The sequence below is a fragment of the Homalodisca vitripennis genome, chromosome 2 (assembly GCF_021130785.1).
Source record: "Homalodisca vitripennis isolate AUS2020 chromosome 2, UT_GWSS_2.1, whole genome shotgun sequence".
In the NCBI taxonomy this organism is placed as follows: Eukaryota; Metazoa; Arthropoda; class Insecta; order Hemiptera; family Cicadellidae; genus Homalodisca; species Homalodisca vitripennis.
Window position 1 is genome coordinate 215812076 of NC_060208.1, and position 22068 is coordinate 215834143.

At 35.1% G+C, this 22068-nt stretch overlaps 1 protein-coding gene across 2 annotated transcripts; it reads right to left on the reverse strand.

Moving 5' to 3' along the window:
- Positions 1 to 17185: 17185 nt before the first annotated feature.
- Positions 17186 to 21773, reverse strand: LOC124355398 (procathepsin L-like). 2 transcript variants are annotated; one of them, XM_046806523.1, is made up of 8 exons: positions 21748 to 21773; positions 21037 to 21138; positions 20137 to 20289; positions 18667 to 18852; positions 18350 to 18535; positions 18052 to 18057; positions 17541 to 17706; positions 17186 to 17449 (listed from the first exon to the last, which is right to left on the reverse strand). In XM_046806523.1, exons 2-8 carry the CDS (start codon positions 21130 to 21132, stop codon positions 17241 to 17243), a joined length of 1002 nt encoding a protein of 333 aa, XP_046662479.1. In that variant the 5' UTR covers positions 21133 to 21138; positions 21748 to 21773; the 3' UTR covers positions 17186 to 17240. The 2 variants fall into 2 exon arrangements, with proteins under 2 accessions (XP_046662479.1, XP_046662478.1); XM_046806522.1 differs by lacking the exon at positions 18052 to 18057 and having other exon boundaries at positions 18344 to 18535.
- Between the last annotated feature and the right edge of the window lie 295 nt (positions 21774 to 22068).

Here is a 22068-nt window from a genome sequence, read left to right on the forward strand (position 1 = left end):
AATCTCAAATAGGAGACGAACAAACGTGTGTGAACTGGCCATTCCGCTCACTGACGATACCCCAGTGCATCAAACCTCCCTATAGGGTGTCGCATCGTGAGCGAGAGATTATCAGGGAGCAGGTGGATGAAATGCTAACGAAAGGAGTCATCCGGAAAGCAATAGCGCTTACGCATCCCAGTTGGTACTCGTAAAGAAGAAGAACGACACATGGAGGTTCTGTGTAGATTACCGTAAATTGAACCATGTATCCAAGAATCTAGCGTATCCCTTACCATTAATTTGGAGATATATTGACATACTTGAACGGATATGTCAATGGTTCTGCACCCTCGACCTGAACTCTGGTTATTGGCAAATACCAATTAAGGAGGAGGATAAGCACAAAACTGCTTTATAACGGCAGACGGCCTTTGGGAGTGGGAATGTACCCCCTTTGGACTCAAGACTAGCCCAGCGGTGTCCCAGAGATGTATGGACCAGGTACTAGCAGGGTTTGAAATGGGGGAGCTGTCTGGTTTACCTTGATGACGTATTGGTCATGGCACCAGCATATGAAACTGACATGCTGAGCAGAATTAAGGCAGGTCTTGGAAAGGCTTAGATCAGCCTCTATGACTCTTAATCCAAACCAAATGTTCGTTCGGGTTATAGCGAAGTCAAGATCTTAGGACATACGGTAAACGGCCCAAGGTATAAGTCCCAACCCTGACAAGATACAAGTAGTAAAAGACTTTTGAGGCATCCAAGACGACTAAGAGCTCTGCGATCCTTTATTGGCATGTGTAATTATTACAGATCTTTTGTGCCGAATTTCTCTAAGGTAGTTGGTCCTTTAGTCATCTATCTTACCAGGAAGGATGTAAGATTCCATTGGGGTCCCTGAACAGGAGGCAGCTTTGTAGATCTGAAGGAGCGCCTGACAATCAGCTCCAATTCTGAGAACATTTTGACCCAGAGTTGCCCATTGAGTTGCACACTGATGCGAGTGACCAAGGAGTAGGCGCAGCCCTTATGCAAAAGGATGGAGAGACAGTGCTTCCAGTAGCGTATGGTTCGCGAAGGTTATCGGACGCCGAGAAGAAATACACTACAACTGAGAAAGAGTGCATCGCTGTGGTCTGGGCGGCGCAACATTTTAGGCAGGTTCTTGTGGCCGAAAGTTTTACTATAGTGGTGGACCACCACGCGCTATGTTGGTTAGACAAGAACAGAGACCTATCGGGCAGACTGGGCCGTTTGGGCTCTCAAACTTATGGAATTTGACTACAAGATTAAACACAAGCAAGGGAGATTGCACGTGGTACCAGACTGTCTATCAAGGAATCACGGAGGGTAGACGATCCGGAGGATCAGGACAAGACCAATGATATCCCAATGTTAGCAATTAACCTGAAAGATCTCACCAGTCTACAGAGAGAAGATCCCGATTGCAAGAGGATAATAGAAGCAGGTTCAAGACCCCGACGGAGCAGCTAGCGCAGATCCGACGGTTGGCTAAGAGCTTTATGGTTGAAGACGGGTTACTATATAAGAAGAATGTCGCACATGTAGGTCACAAGAAGTTACTAGTGATCCCAAAAAAGTATCAGAGATGAGGTGTTATTTGAATGTCATGACAGTCCGTTATCTGGCGCCATCTGGGGTTCAGTAAAACATTCTTCAAGATAAAAAGCAGATACTACTGGCCAAATATGGTTAAGGAAGTTGAGCGATACGTAAAAACGTGCCCGGACTGCCAGAGTCGCAAGACACCCAAACGAGCAGCCGCAGGGTTCTTACAAACCTATTCCCCGTGGGACAGCCATTAGATACCATAGGAGTGGACTTCTTGGGACCGTTTCCGAGGTCAGCTAAAGGGAATGTGTATATAATCGTAGGCAGTGGACTACGCCACAAAGTGGGCAGAGGCCGAGGCAACGAGAACCACGACTGCTGAAACAACAGCGAGGTTCCTAGTAAACAGGATAATCTGTAAGTTCGGATGCCCAAAGAAGATATTGTCAGATAGAGGGACGAATTTCACATCCCACCTTGGTGAAAGAATTGTTAAAAGGATTGGGAATACGACCAGTATTTACAACTGCCTACCACCCCATGTGTAATGGACTGACAGAACATTTTAACGGTACTTTGGCCCAAATGCTGTCGAATTATGTCAGCACTAACCAGAGAGACTGGGATTTGTATGTAAGTCCTTACTTGCTTTAGCTATAACACATCTGTACAAGAGACCACTCGACACACACCCTTTTTTCCTTATGTATGGTCGAGAAGCACGACTCCCCCATAGACGTGTCCCTACGCCAACATGCGTCAGAGGACCCACAAGTCGAGGAAGTGCTGGAGAGAGTTCAGAAATGCCGTGAAGACGTACAGAAGATAGTCAGCGGTACACAGAAGAAGCAGAAACAGAGGTTTGATAGGACCCATCGACATGTGGAATTTTGAACCAGGGGAACAAGTAATGGTGTGGACTCCCATCCGCAAGAAGGGTAGATCGACTAAGCTGCTACACAGATGGTATGGACCATACCAGGTCGAGGCTAAGCTATCGGACGTGAACTACGTGATACTAGTCACCAAAGGAAAGAAGCCTCCGTTCCAGGACACAATTCACGTTAGTCGGCTGAAGCGGTACTACCCTAGGACACTGTGAGAGGGTTATGGTAAACAAAACAAAGTGGACTAAAAGTAGTTTGTAAATAATATTTAGTAAAAGGTAGATTAATAATTATTAATGTAGGACCATGTTCAATTTTTGGACTTTCCAATTTATTGTCAATTGTAGTGAGTGGTAGTAAAACCTTAACATTAGTGCACGAAATGAGGAACTCATGACGGTGTGCTTCACGACAATAAAATAGCCGGTGAATGAACTATGAACGTGCCGTCAGCAAGATCAAAGTTCGAACGGAAGGGGAGAGTGTGACGACCTTTGCTGAGGACAAATTAGTTCGGTTAGTGGTCGGTGTCGCGTGGACATAAGTGAACTGAAGCCAACCTGAGTCCCATAATCGTGGTTCATTATATATATATACGTTTATTCTCAGAACTGATTTAATAATTTTCAAATAATTGCTATTTATCGTACAGTGTTTTAAACATTTTATTTCTTGTTTAATTGTGTTACTTGTGTGTGTACCTAAGTCCTGACAGAGACAGGAACGAGGTGAGCGGCTATGGAAATACCAGATAGCGGTGATGTATCTAGTTACGTGTAAGTGTATTTTGTTTGCAGTCGCAGTTACCGGGATGCACAGCGACACCCCGGGTGCCCGATATCTTGTAACTACAGGGGTGTACTGGAAAGAGATACCCGAGATGGTGATGTACGAGGTCATCAGTTCCTCTAGTGTATCAAAGTGTGTTGCCAGAGGTCGATATGGCTCATTTGTCACTGCCACAGAATAATGGTTTTTGTAACAGAGTATTAAATGATCCCCAATGTATGTTGTTCGCATGGATTCCTCAGGCCGATAAAAGAATAGGACAGCAAGTGAAATGGCTGAAACTCGAGCCTCAGTGGGAAATCCGATGTATATGTAAAGTCTAATAGTATGTCTGCTAGAGTCCAGAGGAGTTTAAGTGTGATAGGAGATTTCGCCCATTGGTGCTGTGGAGTAACGACTAAACGACAGTTAAAACCTTTATTCACTAATCAATATTTAATGTCAAAATTTGAAAATAGCTTAAGTGAGCAAGTAACTGAAGCCTTTTCAGAAATAGAGAATGTCAATTTAGGTATGAAGAATTACAGTGCAGAAGTATAGAGAGGACCTTCGCACGTGTCGTGGATGTTGGCGTTAACATAACCAAATTAATCGATCGATTTCAGAAGCAGGAATTCACAAAACGAACAGAGAAATGATCACAAGAGTTTTAGTTTGTTACAGGTGAGCGCGCACCATACAGTACGTCAGTTACAATTGTTACAACTTGTTACATCGCCCTAGAGATATTGAGTCAATGTCGAGAGGGGAAGATCCCGAATTCTATAATAACTGTAGATAAGCTAAGAGAGGATTTAACAAAATTGACAGTTGCATTAAAGCGGACAGCTATGACCTAGCGATACCAGTGGAGGAAGTGTCTAAATACCTTAAGTTAGAAATAGCTGATTGTGTAATTTCTGGTAACTCAATCTTAATAAATTTGCAGATTCCAATCAAGAAACTTACGTCCCAATGGAGATTGTATACCCCTTTAATAATACCTTTTTGCGTGGAATAACCAGACTTGTACCATTAAGCAGAAACGTCATTTTTGGTTAACAGTGAAGACAGTATGGTAGTGATACAGGGAGCCAGCCTTGCAGCACTGTCAGCCGAATATTAATCCACTATGCTATGTCCCTAGATACGCCGGTGATGCTGTGTCCGGATCACGTTGCCCTAGAAAAACATTTATGGGTGCGACCATACAAGAGCTGAGCTCACTATGTGTATTTTCATGTGTGTCAGGTGACGTGCCACTTATCACCCAGATAGACGACTTCACCTACGTACTAACCCATATTGTTGAGCATTTAGAGTTTGTGTGCAGATTACACTTCGAACACTACAGTTAAGATAACAGAGCGTAAGAGCCTGGGTGCACTGCACGTGAGAGTGCCGTGTGATTGGTAGCTTAGTCGCTGACTCCCACATTTTGGTTTCAGAAAGCTATCCGTGTAGACAGGAAAGCGGATAAGTTAGCTGTGGCACACATACTTCCAGCTTCGTGGTCAAAATTAAAAACTTTGAAAATCACCTCTAAAATTAATCATGTTTCCAGCACTTTCGAGACACTAGACGAATGCTTAGACAACGAATGGCCTAGTCAGCTGCCGCACTGGAATTTATCTTTTTCAGAACATAGAAAGTTAGAGAGCCCGACGCTTAAAGGTTTTGTCAGTGGAGAGGGACATGTATACATCACTGTCATCCGTGCTGCACTCCATTTATTTTTGTTTACTAACCATAATTGTTGTGAGAAATCCCCATCTAGTAGGCTTAGGTATAGGAGCATTTGTGAGAGCAGAAAATGAAATATTCTCCCCGAATCAGGAACAATTTATTGTGGATTTATTTGTGGCATTATAATAATATTGGTTCTGATTGGTTGTCGGTATACGTCGTGGGATTATGGGTAAACTGGAGATCCAAGGTATCGAGACGAAAAGGCGACGGCATAGCGATGACCGCCAAACGTGACGTCAGAGACGATGGCTTGCCAAAGAACTTTACTATCACGGAGGTCGATGGAAAGGAGCTGAGAATCATCTCTTGAATGGTGGGACCCAAGTTCGTGAATCAGTATAAAGGTCATACCAGGTAATCGTTGTAACCATAGGTAAACTTCGAGGTAAACTGTATAACTGTGAACGTTATAGTGTATGATTAATAAAATGTCTAAAAATATATTATTTCAGGAGATTATTGTTATCATGAATTCGTAAACATGTAAGTCCAGTGTGTGAATGAAAAAACTGTGGGGAGTGTGAAAGTTTGAATGAAAAAAAAAACGAGTGGCCACTCAGAGTGAATGTGAGTGAATATGAGTATTAGCTAATATAAGAGTTTATATTCCAAAACTGTTATTATGATTGACTAGGTGAAATACATGTCCTGTTTTCAAGCGGTACGTATACATAACGCCAATATCAGCGTGGAATGGTTAGAAGTTGATTTTGACTAATAATAATTAAATTGTAAAACTCATAATTTATTCTGTAAATACAGGGGACCCTTGAAATAGTTTTAGAATTCCTAGATTAGGTTAAGACTTAATGTTTTAAGAGGATTGGTACGTCGCAAATGACATAAATAATTGTTAGTAAAATATAAATGCCTATTGTATATAACACTGATGTAAAACATTTAAATAATAATTTTATGTTGTTCTTCCAGTTGTCATTAAACGTAATTATGAATTAAGCGTTGACAAGTTAGTCTCTAAGATTGTAACACCGTATACGAAAAACCAAATGTTGTATATGGTTATGCTAACCAATGTGAAGAACTAAGTAAATTACATTTGTAATTTATTTGTAATATTTGGGGAATACAAAAATAATCAAGTATTAACTTGTCAATGCATACAAAGTAACTTATAAGTTGTTCGGGTATAGTTAGCATATTCTTGTGTGGTATTGAGGTAGTTATGTTAAAAGGTAGTTAGATGTATGTAAAGAATAAAATTTAAGAGATAAAAGCTTTGTTGAAAAACGAAGTCATTTCATGCAAAGTCTTAGAGCACCGGTGGGAAGTCCAGTAGCTCAGAGCCAGGCCGGTGACCCGAGAGGTCAGGTGACCAGAGAGGCCGGACGGCTACTGCTGACCACAGCTACTTTTGTCACGTAGACACTGCCGCTGTGCACAACTTCAGTTACAAAACTTTGTACCACCTCTTGCACTGTAAAATATCTGTATCCTGTAGTACATGGTTACGCTTATAAATGTCCTGCTATAGTTTGTTTCACTTGTCTATGTTAATGAGTAGGAAGATGTCAAATATCTAGAATAGCCTTGTCTGGAATTATAATTACAATTATTAAGTTTTGGGTCCCTATAATAATATCCACTTTGTAAGGTTATTATCTATAAAAAAAAAGTGTTTTTGCAATAGTAAGTTATAGTATGGGTAGATAATAAGGATTAATGTACTAGTTAGTAATTTGGTAAATAGTTCTGATAATAATATTGTCATGTTTGAATTGGAATATCGTCATTGTACTAGATCATAAGAAAGGGCAATATAGAGGATTAATATATTTTGTTTTGTATGACTCGCACAGAACAGCTGAATGGTTTCCGGAATGTGTCATGAACTCATCTATTCATATACAATTATAATTTCTCGCTTCAAGTAGTTATAAAGGACATGTAAAGTTGATTAATGTATTTTAATATAAAAATGTCGAATATACCTACACGTAATGATATATGTATAATATAAGGGAATGGACACCACCGCGGGTATTTAAGAGTAAGTTTATATGAAACTAATGTTTCTGTCAAATAAATGCGATTAACACCAATAGCAAACATTGCTTATTAGAGTAGGTAGATAGGCTCTCGTAGGACAACATGTTTTGTAGAAGGCAAACCTTTGTGAGGAACGATTTTTCATTGCCTGTTGCTGGAATAACATTAAAAATTAATAAACTTTCCCTGGAAATGTATTAGTGAAGCGTACCGATGGGAGCGAACAACGACTGAGGCTCGTGATCGGGCCGTCCCAACGCCAGAGACTTTATGTGTGATCGGGCCGTCCCAACGCCAGAGACTTTATGTGTGATCGAGCCGTCCCAACGCCAGAGACTTTATGTGCCAGTGTAAATGACTGTCCCTGAGAAGTGGCTGCCGCAGTGTCGTTGTTCCCCATGTGTTTCCTCCACATCTAAAGACAAATATTGACTGTTGGAGAACCCCCGACCGCTAGCCACACTGTTAGCGATACGCGGCGAAACGTGAGGGTAGACGCCATGGTGACTTGTGCACGTGACCCAGCCGCCCAGCTGAACACAACCAAGGGACCAGCTGCCAGGGCCTGGAAGAATGAAGAAGACGAACTCCTAGAGGGCATCCACCCCAACAACCACCCTTAATTTGGCTGGGGGTGTGTGACGTCGGGGGCCCATGTTCCCGCCGTCTGGAAGTACTGGAGGGGGAGGTCAGCAAGGTGAGCGCCCGAGGCGGTGTGTACGTGAGAGGACTCCGGCGCGAGCGGACGTCCTCGAGCTCCCTGAGGGCCGATCTAGTGTAGGGCTTAGCCTAGTGATGGTCGTGACGCGTGGTGTCCATGGGTTCGGAAGTGTTGTCGTTTGAATAAATTTGCTGTAATCTGAGCTGCGTTTGATTCCTGAGTACACCCCCTTCGCCCCAGCTGAGCAGGAGGCGTGACAATTGTGTAATATATATATATTAAAAATGATAATTTATACTAAAAATAATAACTTTGTTACTATGTCTTTTTAATATTATTACGTACTACTTACTATAATATTATTAGGTTAGTAGTTATTCTCATTACTCTTAGTAGACATAAACGTTTAATATTGACCTAGTTGATTTTTAGAGTTAATCTATCTAATGAAACCATGATTATAGTTCTGTTACGGTAATATTGTTAAAAACTTTAATAATTTGATAAATATAATCTAACTACAGTTTTAGACAGCTGTATATCCTCCAACTCTCGTCAACGAGATATAGTTTGTTCTAACTGTTTATAAACTCGAGGTCATAACCATGCTTTGTCGTAAAGGGTTCACTAAGTTCTATACAATTCTACATAACCTTCGTGGTCTAAATGTATTCTGTATTACCTTGAACAGTTCCCATTGGGCATGATCTTCCTCGGACACTTCCAGAGGATGGGAAAGGGACGACGGCCACCAGGGCAGAGAGAAGTAAGAGTTTTCATAGTTACCTGGAAAAATGGTTTGGTCTTCTATTTGTTATTAGATAACAGCCACTACATTATCGTATTGCATTGATCTAAATAACACACGAGTGTTTGCCGTGTTGAAAACCTTTGTATTTTAATAAATATATATTATAACATTAAATCTTAAAAACGTTCAGTAATGGTCCTGAAATCTAAGATTGCAAATGTTAAATTTTGAAATAGAAGCAAAAATGTTTCTGAGTACTTTTATTTTTATCATAAAACTAAGAAATCATCGTCACTACAAATATATGAATAACTTAAATAATAATATTTCATATAATTAAAGGTAATGATATCATTACCTTTAATGCCAAGCAATTTAATTAATATACTTAATAAAAAACGTACCAATGTACCATTATAGGTCTTCATCTTAGTAGTAATAACGACTTCTTTTCGAGTATTTCATGAAACATTTACAAAGCTAGAAAAAAAGTAACAGTATAAAAATTGCAATGAAGAAATCTACAACACTTACCGTTAAATGTCTCAACCTCAAGACTGTGTAAACGATGTGTAGTATGGATTCTTTCGTGCATCCATTTTATATACAGGTTTGGGTCAGACGACCTCCAAGCATCATCTTAAGTGCGATGGACATTCCCAGTTATTCGTTGAAAATACATCAGTCAAGAGCACTTCACAAATCTACTCTTTATCTATACCCTGAATCTTACGAAGACAAGATTCTCTGGGAGAATATGCTATAAATTCGCTAAGGTATGCCTCAAACGTTTGTTCTTGGAATACACATGATGTAAGATTTTCTTTATTGTCTAGAGATATATATTTCCTCATGGTTTTTACCATTATAGCCAACAGAACACTTATAATAACACCTGACAAAAAACAATTACTCAGATATTATTTTTGTAGAAATTAGTCCTTCATTCTAAGACAATACCCAACTTTACTTTAAACCATTCAGAGTATGTAACTGAAACATGTTATATACTTATCCTATTTGGAAACAAGGATTGTTTTGTATTCCTTATTAGTTCCAATATCTTTTACACAAATATAATTTACAAATTATAAAAGGCAATACTACGTAATTACGTTGGTATTGTGTAACTTCAAATGTTCTGATGATATGAAAATATGGATTTTAGGGTTATATGTTAGGTTTATATACTGTTTTAGCACATTAAAATATTATATTTAAGTTTATTTTAATAACAATTTTACTATTTTTACAAGGATACAGTTTTTTCGTCCTTCTTCTGTGAAACCATAATATTTTACTTCTAAAATGTAAACATAGAAATGTTTTATGAGCTTGAGCATTATTACCACAATATAACCCAGTTAAATGAGAATATAACACTGCTTTTTAAAAACTCGTATATATGTTTTCTTTTTTTGTAACATTAAAATATAAACGTTATGTTCTCATTTGCATCTTTATTGGAAATAAACATATATACTGTACAAAATGATGATATTCTAATAATATTATAGATTCAAAAGTGACTTTTTTGTTTGTTTTGTTTTCACGTAAACAAGTCAACGATCTGTTGAAAATTTACATTATCATTCAAAGGATCCTTACTAAGAATATAGGTCCACCTAAAAATTCAATCTTGGTCCGGAAAGGTGATAAATATTCATTTAAAGATCGTGTTTAATGTAATAGGCTCTTCTATTTTATTTAAACATTTTTACCATGAAAAACTATCGTACCTTTAATTTAAATATTGCTAACTGTAAATGTGTGCCTATTTGTAGTCTTCGAACCATAGAGTGTGCTTAAAAGTAACTATTGCTATTAATTTAACGTTTTCACCTGATAATAAAATTGGAACTTTCAGTAAAAATATACTTTTAATCGCACTTTTTTAGAACATTTACTATGCAGCACATATGTCAAAGACAAAGATACTGTCTGGCTTATACTATAATTTTAATACTGTTATAAAACCAATCTTGTTAGTTTCTATTATTTTACAGAAATAAGGTTCTTAGTACTTTGTATGTACATAGTGGCTTGATTGGGGTAACAAAGCAACCTCAAATATGGCACCGGAATCAACCTTATACCGGAAGTAAATTACAATAGCTAATATTAGACGATTTGTGACAAAAGTATATATATATATATATATATATATATATATATATATATATATATATATATATATACAGGGTGAGTCAGGAATATGGCAAAATATTTTAAGACGTAACTGTAGAGCTAAAGATAAGAAAAAAATTTTGCATAAAGGTAGGTCCGGAAACGCTCCATTAGTGAGTAGTGGCTGGCGAAAGATTTTGCTTTATTTTCAGTTCATCTGGTGAAATTAAGCGATTCTGAAATGTTTTGTTCTTACTTTTTAACTCGAATAAGGTGTATTTATAAGTAAAGTCACCTGAAAAATAACATAAAACCACTGTATAGGTTGTAATGTGAACAGTTTTTGAGAAAGTATGAAATTTGCCAAAAATACGTATAATAACAAAAATACCGTCTTAAATGTCTGATGTCCAATAACATTGTTAAATGACCAATAAACAAATTGTTTTTCCTAATACAGATTGTAGGGAATTTAATTCTGAAAACAACCATAATAAGCAAAGTTAACTAAATGTGTAAAAAAGTTATGAAATTGACTACTCACGTATTACACTACACAGCAAACTTGTGCTGTTTTATAATAAGGAATAATGATATAGCTTTAACATCTTGCTATAGCACCGGATTAGCAATTAATTTTCAATGATGATTCCAAGCTCTTTCTAGTAAAATATGAAGATTCCTATAAACAATTATGGCCACATTATTTTTGTTATAAGCGTCTGAAAAATTTGCCCAGTGTGCAGTGAAAAGGAGAATGATTTAATACCAATTTTATATTGCAGACTAGGAAGCAGTCTGATCGGAGGTGTAAATTTTCAAAATACCTCTCCATGCACTGAAAGTAGATTACAAAACCCGAAAGTAGTCGCTATTTAAGGGGGTTCGGTATGCCCTATCCTTCACATGTTAATTTGGCCAATTTTATGTACCTTTTTCTCAGAAACCTTTAAAGCTATAATCATCAAACTTTAGGACACTACTATTTAGACCTTTGTTAACATTTAGAGCGGAACAAAGTAAAAAAAAGAAGTTTTTATTTAATTTGTTGTAAATAAAAAATTTATTAATTTTTTGTAAAATAATTTATAATTATAATTTTTTTTAATAAAAATTTTAAATAGATTTTTATAATGTTTTCCGCTCTAAATGTGTGTACTGGTCTTAAGTACATGTGTATTTTTTATGTTAATCTGATCAGTGGATCTTGAGAAAAAGGTACATAAGTGATAAAAAAGTTAAATTTTCGGGAAATCGCAGCTAAAGGCAACACACATCAAATAAGTGAATTCACTGACCTTTATTATAATATTAATGACATCCAGCTGCATAACTAGGGTTATCAGGATCCTTCAACTCTTCCCACTGATCTTCCAGCTTCCTCTTGGCACTTGAGCGAGCTTGCCTTGATTTTTTTGCGACTTCGGTAGCCATGCGTTGAGCTTTTTGTAAGCGAGCTATGTCCAGCTTTTTCATTGTTTCACAAAAATTATGTCCAACAGTCATTCCAAGATGTTGTAAAACCATACATTTTGCCATATTTCCTTTATTGAAGGAACTTATGGCATCATACACTCCTAAGTGCAAGGTGTGTATGCCAACAAAGACAGTTTTTGGCAGGCGAGACCAGATTACTTGGTTTACGGACTCAGTTGGGTTTTGTGACTTACCGTGGAGGACATTTACGAAGCAAATCAGGTGCACTTAGGTCTGTAAAAATAGGCTTTATCTTGTTCATGATGACAGCAGGAAGGTGAAAATGTTTGGAATGGTCATAAGTTTCATTACAAGCCATAGCCTTTTGGTACTTGCACCAACTTTCACTCCCTATTGGGCAAAGTCCGTGTTGAGGATTTGTATTGCTGGATAGCAAATGGTAATACTCAGCCCAAACAGCTTTTCGCATGTCTTCTAAATTGCTTGCATTTCTTCGAATTGCTAGACCATAATATTTTTGTATGGCTAATATGGCAGCTTCAGTCAGTCTGTTCCGACCGCCTATTTTTTTTCCATCGGTTTGTTTGTTTTTTCCCTCTTTTAATTTTAAATTCTTTAGGCGAGTCCCCATGCGCTTCTGCACATGCCCAATGCATTCTAGTTTTTTCACCAGGCACTCATCACCATAGGGCTTGCTTTCCACAACACTAAAAAACCCTTTCGAATCCCCATCACCTAAGTATTCAACGTAGCGAACATTGTAAGTGGGTAGGGACCGATGGAAAATCGCACGAGCTCCGACAACTTCCATGCCTCCGCTTACTCCCAGATAGTTTGCACTGCACTTATCACTATGTTGTCCAATTAATTTGTCTTTACAACGACAATACTTAGATAAAATCTCTGCATCAATTACCTTACCGGTATCCACAGATGTTGCAGTGATTATACCATTTTGTGATGTATGGCCTCGCTTTTGCCATGTCCCGTCTATGGCTACTGTCAAATCCCTCCTACCTTCATTTATAATCACTGATTCTTCTACTGCTTCCTTCATAATCTTAAAACAAACATCTTCAGTCACAGACCCTAACAGTTGTAATGAAGGAGGAGGAGCTCTTCTTATTGGAATATAAATTTTCTATTATTTCACAAAAGAAAACTCACAATTATCCAATAATTATTGGATAATTGTGAGTTTTTCTTTTGTGAAATAATAGAAAACCTAACAGTTGTGTGTAATTCATAAACCGTGATGGAGGAGAGGGCAGATTTAGTACGCCACATAGTGTAGCGGCAGCCGTCTGGCCTCTGCCAATCGTACACATGCCATACACCAATCTTACATTTATGTCATATAATTTTGTATCATCATTAGGTCTATTTTGCAAGACTAAGGAGTTTTCATAAGAGGCCAGTGTCTTTTCATTGCAACCTTCACATGAAAAGTTCCCCGAGAAAAAAAGACCTACACGATACTTGATTTTAAAATCGATCGGTTGATGACACTGTTTGCATACTGCTATTTGAGAAATTACATTTATAAGTTTTTTAAAATCAACAATATCATTTTGGAAATTAGGCTCCTTATCAGTTATGTTTTTATAATTTTGACTGATATTACCTAGTTTCACTTTTGAAGCACTAACAACATCATCTGTGTCCTCATTATTCGGCGTAGGACTAGGCTCAGTTTCACTCTCAACTAACCTATCTTCCACAGTTTCTTCCAAAACAACACCACTACCACTGCTTTCACACTCTACAACTACTTTCTTTTTGTAAAACTCACTTTTTCTCTTCTTAAAAATTCTATTACTTCTAGGCATTTTAGAAATCAAATGCGTTCTACAAACAAAATAACAGTAACTACAATCCACCAAACAGAACTTGTTTTGTTTACAAACACAAAATTGGTTTATTGTAACTGAAGACAGTTATAGACAGCTGTATTTTTTGTTAGTAGACAAGGCAGGTGTACCAAACCATAAATCTAAATCATAGTTTGGAAGAATACAACTGTGTTACTATAACAAATACACTTCAGTTGCAATGGAAACACTAAATTGTTGGCATGTAATATATTTTTCAAAATAAAAATAAAAATAGTTTCCATCATCGGATTTTAATATTTTTTGCATTAAAATGTCAGGAATTAGTCATAGAATAATAAAATATTAAAACACGAAAATTTATAAAAATTTCATTTTTTGGATACCGAACCCCCTTAATTGAAATAGGATTTTCTGTTCCATATTAAACTTGTAAATAAACTTTTCATACTATGTATTCATTAATGTGACCTCAGAGATATCCAACTATGAATCTTCCATTTGGTACAAAGTTGTTGAAAAAATTAGGCTTCCCAGACCTATATATGTGTACCAACAAGGTATTTTGTACTAAAGAATCTTTCTAAATTTACTTAACTAGTATTGCTTAATCTTACACAATATTTGAAATAACTTCTAGTTACGACTTCACTTAATCTGGAGAACCTTCTTACGGAAAGGAGAAGCGTGCCACTAGGTACAGTGCATTTTTAAGGTTTTTTCATATTTATGATTTGTCTGTGCTGTATTTATTTCGATTAATATAGAGATAGCTCTTCACTACGATTCATGTTTCTGATTATGCCACTTTTCTGGTGAAAACTTTTGCCATCATCAAGCATCGGGAATGAAAAAAGTATTGAGGCTTTTGGTGGTAATGTAACATCCAGTAACATACTAAATAAAAACTAATTATTCGAACATGTTCTGACCTTAAAGCTAAACAAGTGTACTGTTGAATTAACGCTATAATTAGTAAAAATGAGCAGAGAAAGCGAACCTTAAGATCAGCTTAAAGGGAAGCCATCAACTAAACAGGTGGTTTGAGACATACTGTGATGTTTCCTTCAAGAAAAACATCATCTAACAAAGTACGAGATGATAAGTATTTTATAAAAAAAGGGGTAATTAATATGTGATCTGTATGTTTTACTGATTTGGTCGAGCTGCAGGTGAGAATTTCTTAGAATATTTCTTGAACCACTTTTTTCAGTCTTTGACTGAAGTGTATTTCTTCGTATGCTTTACAAAATTTACATGCGCTTAAAATATTGATCTGTCGTCTTATTATGGGTAATTACTAGAACTGTGAATTGAAAATCTTAAACCAGTTATTTCTTATTTCTTAATAGGCTGTTAAATTACCGCTATTCTCATTATGTCTGTATTTTAACATTGAAGGTTAGCCTGAAGCAGGCAGGTATATGAACCCACTGATAAACGTACAAGTTGCAAGCAGCCACGTTATATTTGCACATCCTGCTTCTTATAGTAATAAAGTTTACTAATTGCAGTAAACAAATTTTAACCTAATATAAAGTTTTTATCTAAGTTTTTTGCAGTGAGTGTATTGTGAACCATGTACACTAAGCAATTTTATTCAGTTTCTAACAGTAAATCCAACCTATCCTGACATGAATACTAGACAGTTCCAAACAATGTCATCTATATCTCATGAGTGTAACTGACTTACGATCTGATATATCCTGGTCTAGTAATCAATCATCATCTTATTGCTGTTTCATTGTGATCACGATCGCCCCTGTTCAGGATCATCTAACTTTTGCTCTCTCGCTGTTGATTATTCATACATACTCTTCTGTTTTTTAAACACAACATAAGTTACCAATCGTATTTTATTTTTCCTATTTGTCCTAATAGCATAACGTGTGATTACGCCACAATACGTCTCGTAACAGCCTTCGCTAACTTTGAATGCATCATTTAAAATCCGTATTGATCATTTCATTTTCTAGATGTCCTATAGACAGACAGATAGGAAATAGTACAAAACAAGGTTTCATCCTTCCGGCAGACATATCCTTTTTCCTCATTATATGCATCATGCGTACCATGCATGAATGACGCTTAGATTACGTTCATAGTTAGACATACACCAACATAAAGTTCATTCTTGTCTATGTAACTTTAACATAAAAATTACATTACTGTTAAAATATTCTAATAGTATTACACACATATAAAGCTAATGTGTGACAAGTATATAAAGATCCCTTTTTCAGGATAATATAGCGTGTATATTCTAGAATATAACAGAAATATTAACCACTAAATAATCTTAGTACTAGTATTTTTGTTAATTATTACATATTTTTGTATTTTTCAAAAATAACTATTTTGTTGAGGTATTTTGTTGGGCTATTTTGTGACTTTTATTACTTAATTATTTGAGGTTTATAAGGATTCACAGTTTTATAAAATTGTACATACTAAATTGACATACACACAATTGAGAACTATTTACCATTAGCTCCTTATTTATGTGGAATATAATTTTCAATACATCATATTTTGTTACAGTCGATGTTCATAGCCGTATTTAAATTTGGAATATTACCAAAAAAAGAAAAAAAAGAAACTTTTAATTAAAAGAATAAATAATTTGTATTTAGTCAATTCCAAAAGATAAAATGTTATTTTAAGTTTAGAAATTATTTGTAAACTGTCTTACACTGAAAAAACTACAATTAAAAAAGTATGTAATGTAACGTGTAATAAACAAGACTTTTTCAAAATTTAAAACATAAATACTACGAAAAGAACTGATATTGTTCGAAAGATATACAGCCAAATTTATATCTATCTCTTTAAGTATCATGTAACCTGCTGGTGTTTTTTTCAAATTTAGTTCATTGTTGAAGTAATAATTTATTCACTCGTAATAGACCCAAGCAGAATATTTAGAGGTTTTCTTACGTTTCAATTTCTGAGACAAAATGTTATGGTCCAATTCCTTTTCATCGTTCTACGGAGAGTCTGTCACATATTTGTGATGATTACATATTACTGTTTAATTTCAAGTACAAAATTATTTTTGGAAATTACATATTTATTAAATGATATATTCACTCTCTGTGGTATTGTAACTAAAAAAATCCTCAATATTAAATTTGTGCGTGTTATATGCATTATGTAATAATTTAAAAATTACCAATACAAAATATAAAAAATGCAAGTAATTTACTAAAACTATACATTAAAATTTATTTTGTTAATGTTTTAAATTACCTTTATGGTTTTTTAATTTAAAAAACAAAAATTCATAATAAGTTTATACCTTGACTAAAACGGCAACTCTATAGTGCATGTCTATGAAGAGTTTTCGCTTAAAGAGTTATTACAATAAAAGTGTATTATAATTTATATAAGGTAAAAAATAACTAATATCTCAATGCTCAGGTAAGTTTAATAACTCGGCCATATATCATATACAAAGGAAGTAATTAAACCTTGGGATAGCTAGCGGCAGTAGCAATACCGCACATGTTATTGTGGTTCCTAGCCATCATGGCGTAGCCGTTCATGCCCCAGTTACTGCTCCAGGAGTTCTTCACCAACCAGTAGGCACCGCCTTTCTTGGTCGAGCCGTAGCCAACAGCTACAATGCCGTGGTTAAGGGCAGTGGAAGAGCAGTCAGGATTCTGGTACACTCCTGGACAACAAGAGGACATTACGTAATGAGGAAAAATACAATGTTAGTCGAGTTGTCACAGGTGGAGTTAGTTACTGCAGTATGAACTTACCACTCTTGTAGTGTTTAAAGGAAATGTGGTCACCGTCAATGGCGACTGAGATCGGCCCAACCGTGGCCACAGCCTTCTGCAGAGCCTTCTCGCTGCCTGAGGTGATGTCAACATATCCATTGTCGGTGGCTCCCTTGTTCTTAGGGTTGTAGCGGCAAGTGCCATTCTGTAAATTAAAACACGTATATTTTTTAAATTTGGAACTGTAGGTATCTGAAATTCCAGTGGAAACATGGAAAAAACATGAGGATGGGAAATGTTTTCTTTGACCTAATATTTTACTATAAATGACAGCAAAAAAGATTGTTAATATGTTTTAGCACTGCTATAATTAAGTGCTACGTATAAAATAAAGCGAAAATGTGCTTTTTTAACTAAGACATACATCAAAAGTTTTTTACTGATTCCAATCACATCCTATCAGTTTGTATAAAGGCTATTTGCACAATATTAGCGTGTCCTTTAGCAAAATATAAGTTATATGAAGAAGCAAGGAATATTATTTACGTACGTAACCCTCGTAAACAAAACAATTTAGAATATTATCTAGGACTGTTATAATTAAGTACTACACACAAGAGTTAGCGCAAAATGTGCTATTGTTTTTAACTAAGACACATATCAACGAGTTTAGAATGATTCCAGTCACATCTTATCAGTTTGTTAAAAGATATTTGCGCAAAATTATCGTGTTTTTTTATTAGGATAATATATAAGTTATAAATAGAAGCAAGAAATATATAAATTAATAATAAAAGAATAATTTAAATTATATAAATAAGAAAGTTAAATTATGTACGTACTTTAGCCTCGTAGGGGTAAGATGCCTCTGTGTCAATGCCCTTGTTCTTTTGTACGTAAGTGAAAGCCTTGTCCATGAGACCACCGTGACATCCATGGTTTCCTTCAGCAGTTGAGCAGTCCATAAGATTCTGTTCACTGAGTGACACCAGCTTCTTAGTCTTCAGGTAGTGTTGACCCTCGAGACTTCCAGTCTGTTTTAACACAACTTCACTTCAAAACGGTTTTCTAGACAATTATATCTATTTGCTTATATACAAGGTTGAGATGTCAATATATCCCTAGTAATCTATAGTACATATTTTATGAATGTTCAAATACTTACAGCACTGAAAGCCCAGCAAGATCCACAAAATCCTTGGTCCTTGACTTCAGTGACAGCTCCTTTCTTCCTCCAGTCCAAGTTCTTAGGGAGCTTGACGTTCTCTGAGTCGTCGAATTTATCTCCAATACTCTCGTATCCCTCTGGGCGCTTGTAGCCATTCATCATTGTCACAAACTCCTCGGTGGTCTGTGTGGGAGTTGAACGTATGTATTTGTATTAATATATGTTTATTTTGGACAAAATAACAAAATAGACTAAATACTAGCTATTGGTAAAACTTAATTTATTTTACTTGGCTAGTCAATCTAGACTGGTAGTCAATTAGTAATAAATTTAAAACCTTTGCTTACATTGAATGGGGCTTTTGTATATTGAAAAGGGCTATAAGTTTATGTTAAGTGGTTAGTTGCTGTAAATATTAGAACAAGATAGATCACTATCCTAATTGTCGTGGATCGAAACCATGGAACAAAGTTTAGGGCCTAGATATTTTAAACTCAAATGTTTTTTTACAAATACGTAATTAATGACCATTTTGTAAATTTACCAATAGATAAATGTTCTTCAGCACGCTTTTATGTCACCGAGATGAGGGCTGCTCGTCGGGATGCGTTCGCCTGTTAGTTCTCGTTTGCTTCTGTGAGTGAGGCTGACGTATATTCCGCGTTTTCGAGGATGACTAGTAATGCCGTCAAGAGTGATAATATAGCCCTACGCTTTTTAAACGTCATCTTACCAATCATACTGCCTATTATAGTTGTTATTTTTTAGTGTTCTTTGAATTCTTCTGCATTACCCTGTGTTTGGGGACAAGCACTGTTTCTCCCAATAAAGAAAACTTGTAACTCTCAAACTCCATCTAAAGTGATTCAATGCGTATAGGCTTCTTTTTCTTCATATTGAATTGTGTTGTGTTTAAAAATACTTATAAACTTTTCTTTTGTATTTTAAGTTTTTAAATCATTTTATATATAGACTTTTACTTTAACTTCATTTCATTTAATATACGTAAGCAATTTTGTAATTTTCTATATAAAGTATAATTTAAATTTAACCGCAAATTTATCATATTAATGTAAGTTTATTGTACAATGTATGAGTTTGAGTGGTACAGGACTTGATAGCTGTATCTCCGCCTTAAAATAAAAGCATTTTTCATATAACGTAATAACGTATTTTTTTATACCATTCCATGTTTATATGTTATGTGCATAGGAACTTTACAATTTCTATAAAATCTAAGTAATTCAACTGCACGGTATTAAAAATATATTACTTTTCGTGTGAAAAGGATTGAAGATATCTTTGGTATATACAATTTTAAATACAGGTCAATATGTTGAAAAATCATAAAAAACATTTGTGCGATAAATTTAATCAGCATAGTGTCTCACATAGGACTAGATATTATCGTATCCTACTGCATCCTATCATTATTTGTTGTAAACCTATAATTATTTATTTACTTACCAAATCGGAATATTTATTGATTTCAACATCAAAAGTAACTTCGCCATTTTCAAACTTTTCATTGTGCTCTCGTACAAACTGCAGGTTTTCCAGGAAAATATTCTTTCTTTTCAGTTCTTCTTCTGGTGTATCGTATTCTCTTTCATGGGCCACCTAAAGTACAGGTTTCTATTAGATTTGAAATATAATCGTCCCAATGTAATGTTACCTATACATATATCATTTTTAATGTCTTTAGCAGTAAATTAATATCTTTGTTTGATATTTTTATAAATGTTTGGTCTTTATTAGAAAGTACATTTATAAATTTAAATACAAATTTGAAAAATTAGATATTTATTTAATACAATATTCCGATGAAGGAACAAACTGATTAAGTAAACTAGATTTAAAAAGTAACAGGTAACATGAGCTAATATTATGAATTAATTTAATTCAGGTATATAAATAAGAATTATTTTGTGGAATTATTCTAAAAGTAATAACTTTAATATTATGTATTTTTAATATTATTACATATACAGCATATATATGTAATACATTTTTAAATATGCTATACACTATAATATTATTAGTTTAGTAGTCATTTTCATTACCCTTACTAGACATAAACATAAACCCTTACTAGACAAAATCTATTTTGACCTAGTTGATTTTCAGACTGTAATCTATCAAATGAATCCATGTTTATAGTTCTATTACCGTAATATTAATAAGAAATTTATTGAGTCAATTAATATAATCTAAATGCAGTTGGAGACAGCCGTATATCTTCCAAACTCTTGCCAACAAGATCTGATTGTAAACACGAAATCATAATCATGCTTTGTCGGAAAGAGTTCACTACTTACTCTATACAATTCTGCATTACCTTTGTGGTCTAAATGTATTCTGCCTTACCTTGAACAGTTCCCATTGGGCAAGATCTTCCTCGGACACTTCCAGAGGATGAGAAAGGGCGACGGCCACCAGGGCAGAGAGAAGTAAGAGTTTCATGTTTACCTGGAAACAACGGATTGATCTTCAATTTGTTATTACTTAACAGCCACTACATTATCGTATTGCATTGATCTAATAAACGATTATTATCGTGAAAAAATCTTTGTATTTTATTAAATATATTTGTATAAAATTAAATCTTAAAACGTTCAGTAATGGACCTGAAAACTAAGAATGCAAATATAAAATTTTAGATCCGGTTTAAAATTTCGACAAACTAGTTTTATATTTATCATAAAACTTAGAAAACATTGTCACCACAAATTGTTTGTTCTTGTGATATACATGAATAACTTAAATTTAATACTTATATTTTATATAGTAAAAGGTAATTATATCATATTATATTATATTTATTATATATAATATACATATAAGTATATTCCGTTTAGGTTTTTGCTTCAAACGCCATAAAATTTAATAAATATACTGAATACAAAATGTACCAATGTACCATTATAGGTATTCATCTCAGATAGTAGGTAATAAATATTAGTTTTTGAATATTTCATAAAACATTTACAATGCTAGAAAAAATAACAATTTCGATAGATATATATCGTAGAGAAATACTGTATAAATTTTGCAATGAATCAAACTTCAAAAACTCACCTTAAACTGTCTCGACCTCAACACTGTGTGAACGATGTGTAGTATGGATTCTTTCGAGCTTCTGTTTTATATATACAGTTTTGGGTCCGACGGCCTCCAAGAATTATCTTAAGTGCGATGGACATTCCCAGTTATTCGTTGATAATACATCAGTCAAGAGCACTTCACCAATTTGCTCTTTATCTATACCCTGAATCTTGTGAAATAAAAATCTCTGGGACAATACGCTATAGATTCGCTAAGGTATGCCTGAAGCGTTATTCTTGGAATACACAAGATGTAAGATTTTCTTTATTGTTTGGAAATATTCATTTACTCGTG

Coding starts and splice junctions, on each gene's coding strand:
- LOC124355398 (XM_046806523.1), bottom strand. CDS start 21,132: ATGAAACTCTTACTTCTCTCTGCCCTGGTGGCCGTCGCCCTTTCTCAT. Junction 18,853..20,136: donor TCAATAAATATTCCGATTTG/GTAAGTAAATAA, acceptor ACTCCCACACAG/ACCACCGAGGAGTTTGTGAC. Junction 18,536..18,666: donor CTTGCTGGGCTTTCAGTGCT/GTAAGTATTTGA, acceptor GTGTTAAAACAG/ACTGGAAGTCTCGAGGGTCA.